Below are 21802 nucleotides of genomic sequence, written 5' to 3'. Positions count from 1 at the left end.
ATACTAGATCGACTACAGTAAAAGTGTAGAAAGTTTGAAGCACTTCATGAAAACACTTTGATGAATACTCAAAGTCAACCATCACAATAGGCAATTTCCACCCCAAATCATGGACCACTGATTCATACAGTGCATTCGGAAAGTATTCAGACCCCTTCACTTTTCCCACATTTTGTTATGTTACAGCCTTATTCTAAAATTGATTAAAAACAAAAAAAAAACATCAATCTACACACAATACCCCATAATGACAAAGCAAAAACAGGTTTTTCATTTTTTTTTTCAAATCTATTAAAAATAAAAAACTGAAATATCACATTTACCTAAGTATTCAGACACTTTACTCAGTACTTTGTTGAAGCACCTTTGCCGCAATTACAGCCTCGAGTCTTCTTGGGTATGACGCTACAAGCTTGGCACACCTGTATTTGGGGAGTTTCTCCCATTCTTCTCTGCAGATCCTCTCAAGCTATTTTCAGGTCTCTCCAGAGATGTTCGATCGGGTTCAAGTCCGGGCTCTGGCTGGGACACAAGTACATTCAGAGACTTGTCCCGAAGCCACTCCTGCGTTGTCTTGGCTGTGTGCTTAGGGTCGTTGTCCTGTTGGAAGGTGAACCTTTGCCCCAGTCTGAGGTCCTGAGCGCTCTGGAGCAGGTTTTCATCAAGGATCTCTCTGTACTTTGCTCCATTCATCTTTCCCTCGATCCTGACTATTGTCCCAGTCCCTGCCGCTGAAAAACATCCCCACAGTATGATGCTGCCACCACCATGCTTCGCCGTAGGGATGGTATTGGCCAGGTGATGAGCGGTGCCTGGTTTCCTCCAGACGTGACGTTTAGCATTCAGGCCAAAGAGTTCAATCTTGGTTTCCTCAGACCAGAGAATCTTGTGTCCTTTAGGTGCCTTTTGGCTAACTCCAAGCAGGCTGTCATGTGCCTTTTACTGAGGAGTGGCTTCCGTCTGGCCACTCCACCATAAAGGCCTGATTGGTGGAGTGCTGCAGAGATGGTTGTCCTTCTGGAAGGTTCTCCCATCTCCACAGAGGAACTCTGGAGCTCTGTCAAAGTGACCATTGGGTTCTTGGTCACCTCCCTGACCAAGGCCCTTCTCCCCCGATTGCTCAGTTTGGCCGAGCTGCCAGCTCTAGGAAGAGTCTTGGTGGTTCCAAACTTCTTCCATTTAAGAATGATGGAGGCCACTGTGTTCTTGGGGACCTTCAATGCTGCAGACATTTTTTGGTACCCTTCCCCAGATCTGTGCCTCGACAGAATCCTGTCTCGGAGCTCTACTGACAATTCCGTCGATCTCATGGCTTGGTTTTTGTTCTGACATGCACCGTCAACTGTGGGACCTTATATAGACAGGCCCCAACTTCATTATATTCAATCCAAAACAAATACCCACCCCAATCCAACCCCTTATTCAACCCCCATCTATTACCACAGGTGGATTCCAATGAAGTTGTACAAACATCAAGGATGATCAATGGAAACAGGATGCACCTTTCGAGTCTCCTAGCAAAGGGTCTGAATACTTATGTAAATACGTTCTTTTTTATATATTTGCAAAATATTCTAAAAACCAGTTTTTGCTTTGTAATTACGGGGTATTGTGTGTAGATTGATGAGGATTTGTATTTATTTAATCCATTTTAGAATAAGGCTGTAATGTAACAAAATGTGGAAAAAGTCAAGGGGTCTGAAAACTTTCTGAATGCACTGTATGCTTTGCATAAATGGGTCAAAGAAGTGCAAGTCAATCCCTTGCTCCATTATTAGTCCAATGTCTCAAAAGCAGCTTCTAAAAAACAGAATTGTAGTCAAAGTAGGCCTACTGAATGGTAGAATATTAGGAGTCAAAGTGAGAGAGTGCCATAGGGAGAGAGAGAGAGAAAGAAAGGGAGAGCCACTTCCAGTCTGTCTCCTCCTCCCAGACTACTCCAGTCTCCATTATAGAGTCAGTATAGAGCCCAGCCACAGAGGAGAGAGAAAAGCTGCATTGTCTCAAAGCTGGGAACCAAAATGAGTCGTTTCTGGGTAGAGGGTGTTTTCACCCCCCAAATATCTATTTTTCAGGGGCTTTGTCACATCTAAAATCAGTTCCCCCTCTTCTCCCTGGGCCAGCTTAGCATGCAAAGCAGCGTTAAAATACATTTCTACAATGCAAATATGAGATCAGCCGCAGATCACACAAAACAACTCACTCCTAAACATGGTAATGCTCTTATACGTTCAATGAGAGGTTGTCAATAAAGGAGGAGGTGGGGGGTACGGGTGTTTGTGTGTGTGCGTGCATGTGTGTATGAGTGTGTAGAAGCAAGTGCATGTCTGTGCGCGAGCTTGAATGAAGGGCCATCTCAGCCAGTCCAGGGCTGTAAAGCTTGGGGGGCTAATGCATTCCTCTAGAAAGTTAATCTAATTTTGAAAGCACATCCACGGAGTGCCACAGAGGTCGTCGCTGGCTCAGAGAAAAGCCCAAACACATTATAAAAAAATCTCAATAACGTCCACAAAAAAGGAAAGACAAGGCCCACAATTAACAATTAGACGGCTACAATGGCAGGGCTTTCACCTGCAAGTGAAACAAATGGACAAGGAAACAAGGCTTGGGCGGTATACCGGGGTATTTGGAAATAGACACAGGATGGTTTATCAATACGTCAACTATTTATTTGAAGTGTTTCTAATACATTTTAATATTTGTAGCTACTTTTAAAGTAAATACCTGCAGTCAACTTGCGCATATGTTAGGAAATAAAGCAGATCACGTTCTTCATTTCACCGGTCACATTACTTTACATTATGAAGCTTAGCGTAGTTCCCCAAAACAGTTGAGCCAGTCGTGTTTGTTCGTAAATAGCACAATGGGAGAATGCTTTTTATACTGAAAGTCAAGTGTTTTTTTGTTTCAATTGAGTGATCATGGGCATGCAACTATAGTTTCCGTCACAGAAAATACATTAGTGCAACACATTCGGCAGCAAATAGCTTCATTTTCATCAGATGACAACAGAAGTGCAACGCTATTTGGATGGCAGCCACGAAAGTAAATGAGCTTACAATGAAAAATAAAAAGGTATCTTTTGCAAAAACTATGCATGGCCATCATATTTCTAATGTTTATCATAGAATGTAGCCAGCTTCATTTCCAAATGTTTTGCATAAAGTTAATCTTGAATTTTACCAGAGAAAAGTAGTTTACACCGTAAAGTAGTTCACACCAAGAAGTATCGACACAGTCTGCTGATTGACTGCGTTTACAAAACGCATCAAGTTATTTCTTACGCATTTGTTTGTTGTTGTGAAAAACGCTGAATTCTGCGTTAATGCGACCCCTAAGTTGAACTTGTTAGTTATCTAAGTAAGTGGCCAAATTAATAAGCAGACAGGGCATCATATAGTGTTATGTTTTTGCCATGTTTAAGAAATCTATACAGCTGCCACTGCCATCTTGATTTCCTTGCGTTTTTTTCTCTCCGTTCTCGGCCGTCTGCTCGCTTGCTCCCTCTTCTCCGAGCAGAGCAGGCAGGCTTGTTGCCCTAGCGACTCCAGACTCCACACAGACACACCGTGTACACATGGTGCTCCAGAGCCAGTACTGTTCTTCCTTCAGACAAGCATGCATCAAAACTTTGTTCATTTATAGAATGTCTCGCTTGTAAATGTCCAAACTCACCAAAAATGACTTTCAGTATGTATAACTTTGTGAGCTGGATTGCCTGTCTTTGCTATTCATTTAGCATATTCAGCGAGCAGCCTCCATGGAAATTCGTTATTACTTGTGCTAATTTTGATAGCATTCTGGTAATAGACGCCCAAAGGCTTTTTTTTGCCATTTTTTGCCACCCACCTTCTGTACTAAGCCAGTAATACCGTAAATCCCAGGATGAGAGAAAAACGGTATGACGATATGAATATCTGGATACCAACCAACCCTAAAGGAAACTCCCCTCTCCCTGAACAGAGCAAGAGCAGAGGAGAGAAAATGAAGTGGGAGACAAACCCCATGGCCTATACTGAAGGGAATCAACACATACTTCAGATCATTTTTATGGGGGTGTCCAAAAAACAACTCCAAAAATCTCTGACCCCAAGTAAACCACACAGAAAAAAATTATAAGAATATATATAGTTAGGTCCATAATTAATGGCACTCTTGATAAAGATGAGCAAAAGACTGTATAAAATAAATACAAATACTGAGCTATAGTGTATCCCCCCACAAAAAAGGGGAATTTATATTATTTTATACTAAGGGTCGTTCCATGTAATTTTAACAAGCCAGGTTTTCAATGGGGTTCAAGTCCGGGGACTGAGATGGCCAGTCCATTTCTTTGTGGATTTTTATTAGTGCTAAAACTTTTGACCGGTAGTATATATATATACAGCTGCGGAAAAAATTAAGAGACCACTGCAAAATTATCAGTTTCTCTGGTTTTACTATTTATAGGTATGTGTTCGGGTAAAAATAAATGTTTTGTTTAATTCTATAAACTACTGACAACATTTCTCCCAAATAGAAATATAGTCATTTAGAGCATTTATTTGCAGAAAATGACAACTGGTCAAAATAACAAAAAATATGCAGTGTTGTCAGACCTCGAATAATGCAAAGAAAATAAGTTCATGTTCATTTTTAAACAACACAATACTAATGTTTTAACTTAGGAAGAGTTCAGAAATCAATATTTGGTGGAATAACCCTGATTTTCAATCACAGCTTTCATGCGTCTTGGCATGCTCTCCACCAGTCTTTCACATTGATGTTGGGTGACTTTATGCCACTCCTGGCGCAAACATTCAAGCAGCTCGGCTTTGTTTGATGGCTTGTGACCATCCATCTTCCTCTTGATTCCACATTCCAGAAGTTTTCAATGGGGTTCAGGTCTGGAGATTGGGCTGGCCATGACAGGGTCTTGATCTGGTGGTCCTCCATCCACACCTTGATTGTCCTGCTGGAAAAACCAATCCTCAGAGTTGGGGAACAATGTCAGAGCAAAAGGAAGCAAGTTTTCTTCCAGGACAACCTTGTACGTGGCTTGATTCATGCGTCCTTCACAAAGGCAAATCTGCCCGATTCCAGCCTTGCTGAAGCATCCCCATATCCTCACCGATCCTCCACCAAATTTCACAGTGAGTGCGAGACGCTGTGGCTTGTAGGCCTCTCCAGGTCTCCGTCTAACCATTAGACGACCAGGTGTAGGGCAAAGCTGAAAATTGGACTCAGAAGATGACCTTACTCCAGTTCTCTACGGTCCAATCCTTATGGTCTTTTGCAAACCTCAGCCTGGCTCTTCTTTGCTTCTCATTGATGAAGGGCTTTTTTCTAGCTTTGCATGACTTCAGCCCTGCCCCTAGGAGCCTGTTTCGAACCGTCCTTGCCGTGCACTTCACCCCAGCTGCCGTTTGCCATTCTTTTTGTAGGTCACTTGATGTCATCCTACGGTTGTTGAGTGATATTCGAATGAATTGGCGGTCATCCCGGTCAGTAGAGAGTCGTTTTCGCCCTCTGCCGGTCTCTAGCTTTGTTGTCCCCAATGTCTGCTGCTTGACCTTGTTCTTATGAACTGCCGTCTTTGAAATGTTAAGGATGGAAGCAATGACGCTCACTGTATCCCTCTGCCAGTAAAGCCAGAACTGAACCCTTCTTTTCCTCACTCAAAACTTTCCTTTTCAACTCTTTTGGCATAGTCAATAGTTATTTTTTGATTAATATTACTTTTGAGTTACTATTAGCACTGTTTTTGCCATCCAGCTGGTCCTATTGCAAGTGGATAGTGATGACCACAGCAGTGGTTTTTATACTTTTCCTCGTTAAATAAGATTTGGTTCATGTGATCACCTAATCAGTACCTATTTAGTAGAATGAGGTGTGCCTGTGTTGGAATTCAACAGACACTGGAATGGAATGGCTGTCATACATGTAGAGATGCTGATTTAAGAAAAATGTACAGTGGTCTCTTAATTTTTTCCAGAGCTGTATATATACAGTTGATGTCGGAAGTTTACATACACTTAGGTTGGAGACATTAAAATTAGTTTTTCAACCACTCCACAAATTTCTTGTTAACAAACTATAGTTTTGGCAAGTCGGTTAGGACATCTACTTCGTGCATGACACAAGTAATTTTTCCAACAATTGTTTACAGACAGATTATTTCACTTATAATTCACTGTAATCACAATTCCAGTGGGTCAAAAGTTTAAATACACTAAATTGACTGTGCCTTTAAACAGCTTGGAAAATTCCAGAAAATGATGTCATGGCTTTAGAAGCTTTTGATAAGCTAATTGACATCATTTGACAAAAAAATTGCTTTTCTTTCGAAAACAAGTACATTTCTAAGTGACCCCAAACTTTTGAACGGTAGTTTAAATTAGCATATTATAATTTTTTGTACTGTTTTTGCTTTGTCGTTTTGGGGTATTGTGTGTAGATTGATGAGGTAAAAAATATAATTTAATCAATTTTAAGAATAAGGCTGTAACGTAACAAAACATGGAAAAAGTCAAGGGCTGTGAATACTTGCCGAATGCACCGCATATAGGAATATAAAATACTTAGGATGTAGGACTATAAAATGTAAATATAAAACTCCCCATGTTAGTGTACTGCTGCAATAACATTGCAACATCCCCTTGAGCCAGAAAACATATGACTCAGACAAAAAACTGTATTCGAAATATGAAATAAATTCAGGTCGCAGTTGTAAATGAGAACTTGTTCTCAACTGGCTTACCTGGTTAAATAAAGGTGAAGTAAAAAATACAAAAATTTAGCAAGAAGAATTGCACGCCTCCCTCCAATCTATCTGGGTTGCAGGCGGCGGCCTAACGATATGGCCTGCTTCCCCCTGAGCACAGGTCAGTAGCAGAAAACAGCTGTGTTACTCCCGGTTGGTCTCTTCAAATCAGCAGCATGGCCCTGATTGGGAACAGCAGTGGCCACAAGTGCAGGGACTCCCTCCTTAACCTGCGCTGTGCACCCACACACACATTATTTTCCCTCCCTATCTCTCTCTAGTTATTTCTCGCTCTCCCCCTCTATCTCTGTACACTTTAACCTGTTCGATGCAAAACAATGCTGTCACCTTTAAACAGGGAACAGTTACAGGTCCACTTCTGCCAAACCTGAATGAGCAATACCTTCAAGTAGGGAGAGGTAGAGCTAGATTAAGATTAAGAGAGAGGCAGAAACAAGGCTAAAGAGCAAGAGCGCGAGAGAGAGAAGAGAGAACGAGAGGGAGCGAGAGAGAGGAGAGCGAGAAGAGAGAGAGGGAGGAAGAGACTGAGTGCCAACACCCGCAGCAGCAGTAACCTCTACTACTCCACCACCCATCCAGCAGCAGCATTCATTTCATCTTAACTGACCAGGCCGGGGCCATTGTCCAGCTCATAATTACAACAGGCCCAGAACAAAGGCATTACAAAGTAACACGTCTGGGGATGAAAGAGGGGAGCACCTCTCCCAGCAGAAGAGCAGGGCCCTTTTAAGTCCGGCCAGGCCTTTGTGTGGCTGGCCGGACCAGAGATGGGCTCTCAGGGCATGGGGGGGAGGGGGGGGGCAGCTGAGCCAGAGGGGTCACTTACTCAGCGCCAAGGGATCAGAGGGACAAGTGGGGAGGAGTGGTAACTCACACCACCCTAGACTGACACATAGACAGGGTGTGTGTGTTTGTGTGTGTGTGTGTGTGTGTGTGTGTGTCCCGGTCCTGGATTAGTGTAAAGGCCCAGTCGCTTACCTTGTTTTTGGGGGTATGGGGGAGAATGGTGTGGGGAGGTACACTTTACACATTACACCCAGCAGACAAAAATAGGATTTTCAGCCCAAAGGTTAGCCCTCAGTAGGCCTAGGGGTGAAGCTTTGCTCTGCTGGTTCTTAAACAGGCCAGATGAAGATGTTTCTCAACAGCATGCTGCCTGTCACAGGGAATGGCTGTTGGGGTGATGGAAAATAAAGAGCAACCCGTTTTTGCCCACACTGACGTGGATGACTGCCTCCAAGTCATTATAGTAATTGTCAATGGCAAAATTAATTGATTTGACTGGATTTTCTTTTCTGATAAAACTTCAATTCAATCATAACTCATCAGGCAGAGTGATATTGGCCTAAAATCTCTAATTTGGGGACATTTTACTGAAAGCCATTTATCACAAAAACACTCTCCTATCCAATCCCTATCCGATTCCCTAGATCAAAATATCTCAAATTAAGAGATTACTTCTGCTGTCGATGCTCATTTCCACAATTGGATTTGCTGTGGTTAGCCTAAGCAAGTTTGCACTGATCATCCGCCAAAATAAAGGTGATGATCGATAAGAGAGGAAAAACTAATCTGTAAATGTGATTAATTGACGTAATCCTGTTTGCACAAATTATCATTTTCAAATAGCACCCTTGGAGGTGATCAATGGGATGCGTCGTCCATTACTGAGGGCGGGACGCCCTCTTTTCCCTGACTCTGCTGGACCCTTTAAATGGCCCTAATAGAGGTTTAGTTAGAAACACTAGTCATCAGAACATACGGAGGGACGCCACTTGATTTCTCTCTTTAGAGCTGTGATGTCTTTGTTTAAAGAACGATGTCTTGGACAGGATGTCAGTCTTTCCTTGGAGCTTGTGTTTTCATGACATAGGTAGAACATTTATCACATAAAGTGTTGAGCACCTATTCTCCTCCACCCTGATGATGATTATTGAATTTCCAACGACAAAATATGTTCATAATTTTAACTCCTCTGTGTGTTGATCATGTGTGCCGGAGGTTGTGTTTCTCCATTCTCCCACTTGTGCAAGTGTGTGTCTCTCGCTCCCGCTCTCTCTTTCTCCTGCTCCACTTGAACGCTTCTATGAGGCCTGTGCCCTGTAGGGCCCTCTCCTCTAAGCCTGACCTGCAGACTCCAGCTCCTTAGTATGCCGACTTGCTGGAGATGTAAACTTTAACTCCAGTCTGCCGTGCCAGATGTTCACCAGAATATGAAATGAGGACTTTAGACATCTGCTTACAATTTGAAATAATTGCAGGTAGAGCATGCAAGGTCAATTGCACCAATTTGATTTTTATGTACAAACCTGCTGTTGCAGTTATGGAGCGTCCATTTTCTCTCTCCTTCTCGTTTTTTTACCCGTACAAGGTTCATATTTTGCACAGGAAACAGGACCCTAATTCCATACAGTGTCAGTTTGGATTTTGGATTCCCTGTCAAAACAAACACTGATTGCCGAGGCTTTGGCTCGACAACTGGGCTGCTTTAACCAGAAGAGCCCCTTGTTCACCGTGTTTGTCTTATTCCCACTTCCAGAGGAGGAAAGTGTTATGCGCCCATTAGCTTAACAGGGTCCTGTTTATGTCCCTGCAACTCAAACCAAATATGGCACGGGTTTTCACTGCTAAATTACACTGCTGGTGGTTATCTTTCAAGTCAGTATTTTCTTTAATCCTAAAGTCAAGCGTATGTCGTTGGTGGTGAAATAGGATGAAATCTTTTCCTCGCTCAAACACAAAACTAACTGAGAACTGAAGTATGATAAACGATAAAACTACATTATAGGAGGACTCTGAGGAAATATTCAGTTTGCATTTTACGTCCATCACTTGTTCCTCTCACCGGGCCCAATGTTTGCTTAGTGAAAGAAAAAGGAGAAGTTAGAGGAGAGGAGAGGAAAAGTGGGCCCTTGGGTTTTTCTTGACGGACCTGCTGCCTGGGCTCAGATAGACAGAAGGAGAGAAAGCCGGACAAAAGGAAGTGTAGCGCTCCAGGCGCTGGGATCAGGTTCACCAGAGCAGGAAAAGCATCATTATGGCCCAGCGGAGCAGTGTTCAGGAACACCATGGGGTCTTATCCCAACTTCTTCACAAATAAACACTTCCACAAAACAGTCCAATTTAAACGTCTGTTGGATGCAGAACGCCCCCCCACCCTTAGTAGCGAATTGAGTAGCAATTGAATAAAAAATACACAAGATGACTGTGATGGGTATCTAATCTCTGATCAGTCTGTATGAGAAGTGTTAGAAAGTGTGTGTGTAGTGTGAGTGTGTAGCAGCGGGGTTGGTGAGTGTGTAGCAGCGGGGTTGGTGAGTGTGTAGCAGCGGGGTTGGTGATTGTGTAGCAGCGGGGTGTGTAACCTGCTCACAACCCAGCTGCCCTGGCTGAGGGCATTGATATTCCAGCTAGGTTGTGACCTTGTGATCTGTCTTGGGGCCAGCCTATTATTAGCTGCTACTGGCCAAACAAAGCACTAATACTCTGGACAAACACACCGCCTCCCCCCTGAGCTCAGATCCTGCCTGGCCGTCAATATAGTCCCCCAACTCCCTATACCAATCCCCCGTCTTCATCAGCTCCCCCAGCCGATGAGCTAGGCACTTTACCCCCCAACCAATTCCCCTTTTAATAATCTCCCCCTCAATGGCCTATTACTTATAAAAGAAATGCTCCACCATTGAGTTGAAAAACTGATTAATCTATAATTAAAGCTGCATTTGGGGAATACGTTTTAATAATATATATATATATATATGTATTATTAGCTTTCGTATATTAATAAGGTTATTACATTCTCAGGATTTTGCTTCTCACTGCTTTAAACTCATTTATTTGTGAACTAAAATATTGATTAAGAATGTACAAAAAATGGCTAATGGATTGTACAGTTTACCTGGAAATTATACATATTATTGAAAGGGTCATGGATAGCCTATGATTAAATAAACTTCAGTTCATGAGGAAGAGGTGTGAAACATTTTTTTTTGCCTTTTTACTGCATGCTAAAAGATATGCATACAACAATGCCATCATTTTGTTGAACAATACGTAAGGTAAAAAACTAAACATTTGAATACACTCAATAATATATATATTTTTTGCTTGAGTAATACATTGGTCAGAACATTTCTTGCCTGCGGCAACTCATTTGAATTTAAATTTCCTTGCCAACACTAACCACTACACCACCATAAAAAAGTATTTACATAGGAATGTGAAGCTAATTGCTGTTTTATGCCAGTTCAATTATATCCATGAATTATTCAGCCTATTTTCATTTCCTGTCTTACTTTGGCTTATAACAGAAAAAAGAATCTGCGCTTTGGACGAATAACAGTTATTGGTTTTGCACTTACTGTACTCTTGGCCTGTGGGTCCTTTACTCTCTCTCCATGCATTGAAAATAGTCCCTCTTGAATTAAATAAACACTTTATAATTAAGGAAACACTTATTAAATCCACTGTACTGGTGGACCTATACTTGAGGAGCTCCTAAACTGCTGTGGATCGTTCATACGGTATTCCACTACCACCTGCACAAAAACAGACCCCACAGCTAAGAACACAGGCCAGCAAACTCACTAAATAAAGACCTACTGAGTATGAATGAGAGTCACACATACTTGATACCTACAGTAGTTTCCCTATCATCACCAGTCCATATCAGAATGCCAAAACACACTCAATACTGGATAGGCGGCCAGTTGCCTACATGGTTGGTGTCAGTGATGGTTATATTGATATTACCAGGGCCATGTTCATTAGGTCACAGCGTAGAAAAGCATTTTGCAACGGAAAACAAAAATAAGATTTTCTTATTGGATAATAACTCCCTGTTTCTCTGCGTTTTGGAGCATTTTCTTCCTTTTGGTGCCTAATGAACACTACCCATGTGCTCCCTTTTGATAGGAGCAAGAGCGGTCCAGATAAACAATGACAATCCCCCATAGTCATCCTATAATGACTATGCTTGGCAGAACTACATGTTCTTGAGGGAATATAGGCTAAAACAAAGAAAAGGAATCCAACAAGAGGCTTTCATCTAGAATAATCCAACTTAATCAAGACTAACGGGACCATCTGGAAATTAAAACGCAAAAAATCAGAGGGAGCGAAATCAAAACTGGAGAACAGTTTTTTTTCACGTGCCCTCGTCTTTCCCCCCTCTTTCGTTACCTTACAACCTTAATGACAACACTGTCAGTTCCAATCACTTCAGCGCAGGTCCAGAATCCATTTTTCAAACTTTATGACAGCTCTAATAGCTTCCACCTGTTCCTGGGATCCGCCTGTTGACTGGCAAGTTCCCAGTGAGATGTGGGGAGGTAGACAAAGACCTCTATTAGGTGCAGCCTGCCTCTGCTGCAGTGAGGTCACTCAGCCATTAAATTAGTTCCAGCCCAGCGGAATGCCTCCACAACCCACAGCATGGTTGGTGGACCAACCACTCACTCTCTCTCAATTGAATTTGCTTTCTCTCGATTTTTATCGCTCTATAACTCTCATGATCCCCTGTCATGGTGCAGGCACTGTGCTCGCCGCGCTGGTGTCTGACAACTTCACTTTCATTTAGACACCACTACTAAACCCGGAATCACCTCGTGGCGCTATGCTGACAAGGGTATCACAGTGCGTATGTCATCGTATGTGTCAATGTTAATTTAACAATACTTGTAAACTGGACATCTTCTCCTGCAACCACCCACACCTGCTAAGCCCCGGATGCTAACTTGAAATATGAGAGCAGCCAACTCGATCTTTTGCGTAAATCATGCATTGATGTCAATGGAGAGTTCTGTGAAACTTCAAGTTCAACTAATTCTTAGGTTAGGATTCGGCCCTTACTTATCGACTACCCCCCTCCCTCCCTGTCCCAGAGCCAGGTGCAGGTAACGTTAACTTACCCCTCTAGTAGGTCCATGGTGGTCGGGGTGACCTGAGCGTAGAGCAGGGTGCGTCCCAGCGTGCGGGTCTCCAGGTGCTGGCTGTAGGTCTGCAGGCTGAACTGCTCCCAACTCTGGGCCTCTGGGGGGTCCGTGACCAAGGCCAGGGTCCCTTTGGGCAGCAGGGGTGGCCCAGCCTGGAGCTCCGCGCTGGGGATCACTTTGAGGAAGGCCTTGGAGGACTTGAGCAGCCCCTCCTTGTCCACCTGGGTGTACAGCCACTTGAGGAAGCTGGCCCTGCGCTCCTGGAGACAGAGGAACACAAGGCCGGTGTGATGAGAGACTGAATAAATCCTCTGTGTTTTCATTACCATTCACTTCTCTCATTTCAATGAAATATATTTATCTTCATATCCTATGGCTCCCATCCTTCCATGAAAACGTATAAAACGACGGACAACTAGGATGCCATCTTTTTCAATGACGATCAACATGACTTTTACAATACGGTCAATCATATTTACAGTATAGAGTTAAAGAGCCGAGCTGAAGTCCAGTCTTAAATAAGATCATCAACGGCTGTGGATAATCAATTACATGGCTTAATTAGGCGCTGGTCCCCAGAGTGGTGAAACATTCTGTTCCAGTCACTTCTCATCCATCAAAAGGGTCACACACTTTATGACTCCCACCAGAAAACATCTCTCCTGTGTTTTAGATCAATGCGTAACACTAAACATGTTGGGATTTGACATGATCCTCATCTAATATGATGCTGTATACGGACGCTACGCAGACAGGGAACGTTTCCATTGCAATCGCCGCAATGCTAGATCATTTGCACCCAGCCAAGAACAGCAAAGTGAATTGTCTGAATTAAAAGTAATATGTTGCTTTGATTAAGCTTATCACACACAGGCTGAAAAATAAAACGTCATTCTTTATAGTAACTACCAGAGATGGTACTAACTAAGTCACAATTTAGCATGTCCTAAGCAAGTCTCAAGTCTTAACCTTCGAGTCAAGTCCCAAGTAATAATGGACACGTCTCAAGTTAAGTCCCAGAGCTCAGGTCAAGTCACTAGTGTTGTGTTTCGAGTCTTCAAATCAATGGTTAAGTCAGGGTTTTCCCAAGGATATTTTAACAAGGTGGTGCTGATTAGTAAGGCGGGCGGAGACTCACAAGATTTTTTGAACACCTGTAAGTGACATTTCCTGCAATCTAGAGCCTTAAAGGGGCAATCTGCAGTTGCTACATCCATTTTTGGAGTTATATGATACGAACCCAAAATATAAGCTTGTTTTACACCAATGTTGGTAAACAAAGTAAATGTAAACAAACACTATATAGCCTCAAAACATGGTTAAAACTATAATTTTGATATCATGGATGGTCAGTCCTTGCTTCCATAGCTCGGTTTATGAATTTGAGAGTGGTTACATTTCCCCAGCCCCTTCCCTCAGCTTTCTAACGTTAACAGGTGCGGGCAGAACCCTTTGTTATTGTTTTAATTGCTGATTGCAGCTTTAAATCAGGGGTGTCAAACGCATTCTGTCTTCAACGAGGTCTGGAGGGCCACACTGAAAATTGGCTATATTTCTTCGCTATATTATATATATATATTTTTTTATATTCTGCTTTCATTTCGGTGATTAGGCTATTAGCGAGCTGGCCACAGTCAAGAAACTGCATGAATGTACAGTAGGTCCATTATAATTCATTTTAAAGTGTACGGGCATAGTGGCACATTCTTTGGTGAGAACCCTGTTAAGTGTTTTATACTAATTTCTTTTAATTTAAGTTATATTATCAGTTTTCCCTACACTAGGCCTACTTGTACAGTTCATAGGCCTACATAATAAACTTCACAGATGATGAAATAAATGTTTTTTGAATCATTACTAATAGAAAAGGCCATCCAAATGACCATTTACAGCTAGTGTTAATAGTACAGCTAAGGTTTGACTGACATTTTGAAATCTCCAATTAGAATCAAGTGTTGTTTTCCCCCTTTCCACTACATGCACATTGAGGGGGGGAGTGGATTAATAGTAAATTCTGCCACCCCACACCCACAGGAGATATTCGGTTTAGTAAAGAGGATACGTGGTGCTCCTTTCATCTCCTAAAATGAGGTCTTTTTTTTAACAACCTCTCAAGGCACCATCTGCTGCCCAAATGTATGTGATTAGCACCCCCTTGGCAACGAGAGGGGACAGGGATGATGGCCTAATTAGCCCAAATCCATATTTAATGAATACAGTGATGGTTAATCAATTAGAGTCACTGATCTGCATGCCTCAATTATCTGCTTTGTGCCAATCACAAAGGAGAGGGCAGTCACTGGAGACTGCTTGGGCCACTGTTAACAAGTCTGACATCTCTGGGCTTACAGGGATAAGGAGGAGGGAGCTCAGTGGGTTTCTCGATTGAAAGCACTAGTATAACCTGACTAGTACGAACTGAAAACATCTAAGTAATATTCAAGACAAAGAAAAAAAATGTTTTTGGTGCATGATTGGTTTGTTAGATTAGAGAAAGCATAGCAGGGAAATCAGAGAGGGATGAGAGAGTGAGGAGAGAGAGGGAGAGAAGAAGTGAGCAGTAGAGGGGAAAAAGGAAATAAACGCTCCCTTGATGAATCTGTCTGAGCAGAGTTCCTCTGAGCAAGCCCATGCCATGTGACGGGCTAGAGCAAAGGAACCTGGGTAATAATGATACCACCAGGGTCACTACAAATTCCAGAGGTTGCACTACCAGATGCACACAGTCCATCCGCTCTAGCCAAGACAAGGTGCACAGAGTACTCTATTTCTGTGGTACACTATCTATTCCCCTCCAACTCCTCAAAGCACCTTCCATTTTCCAAGAACAATCTGGAAGCAATCCTGCATGCCCTCGCTTTCATCATCCTGGTGTTTGTTTTAACAAAGTTGCTGGGGCAGTGGGGTGAAGAAGTCACAGCCCAGTCCAAACACACCAAACAGTCATAATAACACTAGATTTTGGGCCTTTTTGGAAACACTTCTCCATTGTCGGTCAGAGGGAAGCCAACTAGGGCCAAGTGAATGGATAAATAAGTAACTTAACAGAATCGTTCAAGTGGGCCCATCAGATGTGATTTGCCAAGCGGAGGGCAACGGGTGTGTGACACACCTCTCCTGTCCAGGGTACATTCTGTGGTCTTTATTTGGCATTATGAGATAATGCATTCGTTTTGGGGTTCACAAATCGTGGTCAAAGTGAATTTTATTTGGAGGTACAACTGTACTGGGGTATTACGTTCTTTGATTTATTTTTCAGTAAGTGTATACTTTGATAAAGAATACTCAAGAACATTAATCAAACTGACTGATTATTTGCTCTTTGCTAAGACGAATCATCATAACAAACACTATGAAATACCAGAGAGATGGGGATGTAGTACTCATAAGGAACAAAATAGAGATGGTCTGCCACCTAGTGGAGAGTTATTTCACCACAGGTGCATAGGGAAACTTCTGCTGTCATTTGTATCCCCCTGCCAAGAAACGTATCTTTCAAAGTAATGGGGTACAACAGAGTAGAGTACCATAACACCTGGGCTGCAGTCTTGAGACCCTGGCTGAAATAATGACATTTTCACAATCCTTTCCCAATTCAAGTGCTGCATTTCAGCACTTCTGCCTATCTGACAGCCCTACTCTAGACTCTATAGCCCTTGTGGGTTTAACTAGACTACCCATAACTGCTAAGGCTGAAGCCTCCAGAAACAGCTGGCTGTCTGTGGCACTGAGGTATAAATAACTGGAGACTGCATCTAAGATGTCCGACCGTAGTTTTCAACGTAATCTACTCACGTTCGCATACGCCAATTCATGGACTGTCTATGTCCGGGTTGCATACGGTTTACGCGGCCCAACATCACGTGCACTAGCACTCAGTGCGCACAGTGAGTAGTGCGAGCAGCGACAACTTCATCACATCATCCAAAAACATGGCAGACAGCAGATTAATATAAAATGTTAATATCTTAGGCTGTGAGTGATGGAGAAAATAAAATAAATAATCGGACTCAGCAACAACTATTTGAATAATTAAATGGATGTTTTGTGCACAAAGGTGATGACTAAAGTGTCTTATTAGGAATTTTCAAATCTGACTTCTCTATGTGGCTGTCTATGGAAATTGTTTTTCTTGGCCAGGCGTCAATTAAACTGCAGTACCAAAGCTAAACTGTAGGAGCAGTTGAAACCTTGCTTCTAAACCGGAACCCTGGCCTCTTGGTGTGTGGTCCTGAGGCGTTTCACTTCCTGCTCTCAGAGGCCCGTTAGGCCAATCAGTGGCGAGAGCCTGGCAGGGCCCTCTGAGATCCCTCTGAAGTGGGCGAGTAAACGGTCAGTGATCCATCTCAAACACTGATTAACTCCCAGAGCTAATTCCCCACATACCACAGCAGAGCACAGCACTTTGCTGGCGGGCCTTTTCGAAGAGTCAAGGGCCTCATCATCATCAAACACAATGGAGGAATGAAGCCTTAGCCTGCCAGGCAGCAAGTTGACTGGGAGTAATATCCTCAGCCTGCCAGGCAGCGACTGGGTGTACACAGACTGGTGGCACATTTTGAACTGTTACTTCACTGATTTCACATAGAGAAATTGCATTGTGCACTGACCAATAAGGTGTGTATGTGTGTGACTGTGCGCTACCTCTTACATTCATGTCAGGCCTTTTCCTGGCCACACACAATCCATCCATCCAGCCACACAGACCCAGACCAACACACACACACACCCCAGACCATAATTGCCTGGGTAAATGTTTATTTTGGCAGCCCTAGTCCAGACCCGCCCCAGACAGGTCTGAACATGTGGAAACCATTTTGATTCTTAATACATGTAAATGCTTGTCCAATATATGCAACTGGCTTAGAGCAGGTTTATGTGTCCAGAGAGGCAGTCAAAATAAGTGAGGGCAGGGCTCCACAAGAACACAAACAGTAGAGCTAGAACAGACCTTTGATCAGCAGTCAGCCTCATGGCATATCTAGTTGAGAGACTGTGATGAGCTAACATTGTTAAAGCAGTAGGAGATTTTTTTATCCAACTTGAGGATGGGAGTAATGTGAGAACTCTAACAGACAAGAGAGTTGAGGGTTTCCATACCCAGTTGTCTGGATATTGTGGGGCAGGCCAGCCAGCCATTTTGACACCACAGGCCAATGTAGAAATATATAATTTGTGGCTGATCAACTATAGGGTGGGGAAGCCTAGGTCACGTTTAGTTGGGTGCATACACTATATGCAACACAATTACTGATGCAGACAGAAATACCATTAATAGAGCAGTCATGACTCCTTACTCTATATGTCAGAAGCATGTCTGTTCTACACAATAGATTTCTGAATAGATATCTGAACATTCCAAAAACCTTGTGCCTACTGAACACGGCCTTGGCTGGGAGAGGCCTTAGCTTTAACGGAAAGGTAGCAGAGGAGGAGGTACGTACCTCAGAGGTGGCGAGGAGGTAGACAGGGCTGGCGGGCGTGGCCTGACTCAACTCACAGCTCAAGCCCAGGGAGGTGAAGATCTCTGTCAGGACCTCGTAGCGCCGCGCATTGCTCATCTTCAGCTCGTCAAAACCCTGAGACGACACAATATCCTCAGAGTTGGGAGCCGTCTCCAGGTGCACCTGAGGTCAGTGGTGAGAGGGCAAAGGTCAGCTGAAAAGTCAACTGTTTGTAAAATGCACATATCAACATGAATGACTACTGCATATTAGTTGCTAAATAAGTTAGTTAACATGAACATGAATACTTTCCATTTATAGAGCGCTTCATTTTACATACAAATCTAGTGCTTTACATGTGAAAGGACATATGACTGAGAGACAGTCGTGTGCAACCCTTAACCTGACACAGCACGGCCTCCCCTCCGTCCTCTCCACGCGTCACCCTGACGATGACCATGTCCTTGTCCCCACCATCCCCGTCCCACTTCAGCTCCCCCCAGAATTCCGTCTCTCCAGGGTCACCACCACCACCACTCTGGGGCTCCCTAACAAACACACTCCCGCTGGCCAGCACGCTCAGATCCAGCTCTGTGGTATCAGCCTTGGTGAAGCTCAGCCTGCAGATCTGGCTCCTCCTACTCTTCCTGGGCACCAGGGCCAGCCCCGTGGGGCAGAGGGTGGAGGAGAGTCCCAGGATCCTGCCACCCTGCTCCAGGTATGCGAGGAAACGGGCCTGGAGCTGGGGGGTAAGGGGTTCGTCTGAGGCCAGCACTAGCAGGGCAGCACTCCCCAGCCAGGGTTCACTGAGGGCCTGCTGGGGCCTCAGGGGGTACACCGTGTAGCTGTCCATGTCGATGCACTCGCCCAGCAGCGAATGCACCCTCTGGAACCTCTCCAGGCAGCCGCCCGTGAACACCAGCACGTTGGGGGGCTTCCCGGTAACGTTGACCCGCCGGCTTTGACCAACAAAGCTCTCTGCCTCATCCTCCTCGAACTCGTCCAGAGTCTCGTCCCCGCTGTCCGTGCACGTGGCGTAGTCGTCGGGAAGGTCAGGGATGTTGTCGACCGAGGCGTACTTGACGGAGAGGATGGTACTGTTCTCCAGCTCCTGGCACTCGTGGCAGCTGGACAGGTGGAGGTGGTGGCCGTGGCCCTCCATGTGCTGGTGGTTGATGCCCAGGGAGATGTCCCCGCTGTCCACCCCAGGGCTGGCTCCTCGTAGGGGCTCTGAGCCTCGTCTCTCCCCTAAAGCCCTCTGGATCTCCGGCGGTAGGAGCAGGCTGCCCTTCCTGTGTTGTGTTAGCTTGGGGTCGCCTCTCACTGAGAGTACCTCCCACTCGCAGGGAGAAGGCTCAGAGAGGATGATCTCAGTCTGTTTTTTGAGGGAGAGGGAAGTGATGTGCTTTTCCGACTTTCCCTTCTCCAAAAGTTCTTTGAATGCAGATTCTCGGAGCAGGACAGCTAGGGAAATGAGTACAAAGGGCAATATTTGAATTGCAAAATGTGTCCCTCTCTCCGTTTTAAGCAATGTGAAAAAATTTCACAATAGATTTGGATAATGTTTTTGGATATAGCCTAGCTAAATGAAGCACTGAGATGGCATTGGCCAACAACTGAAACGTATCTGCAGTTACTGAAAAAAATGGCCTCTTCAGAAATAGCCTTTAAATATTTAAAATCCTAAATTTACAATAAAGTTGAGGATAGGTATAAAACTGGATACACACTCCATGAGATGAGAAACCATTGACATTTAAGCAGTCAGGACACTCACAGACTATCTTTGAAGGCACTAGTCCATTGTCCAGCTGAAGGCGATCTTCCATAAACGCCACCCCAAGGCGGCTGAAGTTGTCAACGCTGGCCTGAGCCACGGCCCTGAACGGCTGCACTGGGCTACAGGCCAGAGGGAGACAGTAGTCTGACCACTTCAGCACCTAGACAACACAGCATATTACACAGGTCAGCAGGATTTAACCGTTAGTGGACAGTGGAAGGAAAAGAGGATCATATCAGACTGTTTTCTAGATTAGTTGGGATTGGGATTAGTTCAACAACCAACAGAACATAGATAATGCACTGCTTAACCACTTTTGAGAAACTACTGCTGCCTGAGTAAAATAACACTTTGTGTTTAAAGGGACCTTTAAATGGCTGAAGGGGAATAAAGGATCCCTACTTCCTCTCCAACCAAAACATTTTGGCTCCAGGATCTTAACATGGCATCTCAAGTGTCAGTTGATCCTCTGTCTGCCATATTAAAGACCTGCTTTTTAAAGCATGACTTCCAAGAGGCCAGAGGCTTCCTCTTTCCTTGAGCCTTTTGAAGAAAAATAGCCCAATTGAACAGAGTGGGGTTTCACTGTCCAGTGCAGTCCCACCCAGACGTGAGGAACAATGGAGAGGAGGTAAACACTCAGAAGGAAAGAAAGTGACTTGTCTAAGGTTCCAATTCTCTGTTCAGTCAGCAAAAGAGAGCATTCCCCCCGAACTCTAAAAGGCATAGGCATACAAGCATAGTCTCGAAAACCCGACCCTAGGCAACAGTGACTAGAGCAGGGGTCTCCAACAGGTCGATCGTAAGCTACCAGTAGCTCACAGCCCACCTATGAGTAGCTCGCCAAACAATTCAACCGCAAACTGTCACAAACAAATCTCACAAGTATCAGACACAGCAAGCTCCCAGCTACTATCTAATCAACGCATCATTGACATTATCCCACCCCTGGTTAAGCACCATTGGCTTAAAAAGCCAAACCTAACACAATATCTGCCAATTAATTTCCAGCAATATTGCCGTCTGTCTGTTTGGTGGGCGCGTTTGTCTATCACTGTGTGTAGCCAGTTGATGTGATAACGTCTTGTGGGTTGACAGAAATACTTTCCTCAAAACTTTCTCAATTAAATGTTAACTGCAAAGTAGGCTTACCCGGCAGAAGTATATCATCAGTAAGTATATCATTTGTATCTATTATTTGCAAACTTTGCTATGAAATGAGCAGCAGCACATTAGACTGCACATTCCTCACTGGCTATACTGAACAAAAATATAAATGCAACATGTAAAGTGTTGGTCCCATGTTTCATGAGCTGAAATAAAAGATCCAGGAAATGTTCCATAAGCTTATTTCTCTCAAATGTTGTGCACAAATTTGTTTACATCCCTGTTAGTGAGCATTTCTCCTTTGCCAAGATAATCCATCCACCTGACAGGTGTGGCATATCAAGAAGCTGATTAAACAGCATGGTCATTACACAGGTGCACCTTGTGCTGGGGACAAAAGGGACACTAAAATGTGCAGTTTTGTTACACAATGCCACAGATGTCTCAAGTATTGAGTGAGCATGCAATTGGCTTGCTGACTGCAGGTATGTCCAACAGAGCTGTTGCCAGAGATTTTAATGTTAATTTCTCTACCATAAGCCACCTCCAACGTCATTTTAGAGAATTTGGCAATATGTCCAACCGGCCTCACAACCGCAGACCACGTGTAACCACGGCAGCCCAGGACCTCCACATCCGGCTTCTTCACCTGCGGGATCGTCCGAGACCAGGCACCCGGACAGCTGATGAAATTGTGGGTTTGCACAACCGAAGAATTTCTGCACAAACTGTCAGAAACCGTCTCAGGGAAGCTCATCTGCGTGCTGGTCATCCT

At 43.9% G+C, this 21802-nt stretch overlaps 1 protein-coding gene across 1 annotated transcript; it reads right to left on the bottom strand.

Annotated features, from left to right (window-relative positions):
* Positions 1-12668: 12668 nt before the first annotated feature.
* LOC311114400 (biotin--protein ligase-like) lies at positions 12669-20080 on the bottom strand (the record flags this gene model as incomplete). The annotated part of the gene is made up of 4 exons (XM_084189657.1): positions 12669-12956; positions 18141-18323; positions 18544-19604; positions 19918-20080. Coding segments are annotated over 4 exons (1695 nt in total), but the record flags the coding sequence as incomplete, so codon positions are not given.
* Positions 20081-21802: the final 1722 nt, after the last annotated feature.

Source organism: Coregonus lavaretus (assembly GCF_964263955.1).
Source record: "Coregonus lavaretus genome assembly, contig: HAP1_SCAFFOLD_8294, whole genome shotgun sequence".
Classification (NCBI taxonomy): domain Eukaryota; kingdom Metazoa; phylum Chordata; class Actinopteri; order Salmoniformes; family Salmonidae; genus Coregonus; species Coregonus lavaretus.
This window is presented reverse-complemented; position numbering and strand designations above follow the sequence as displayed.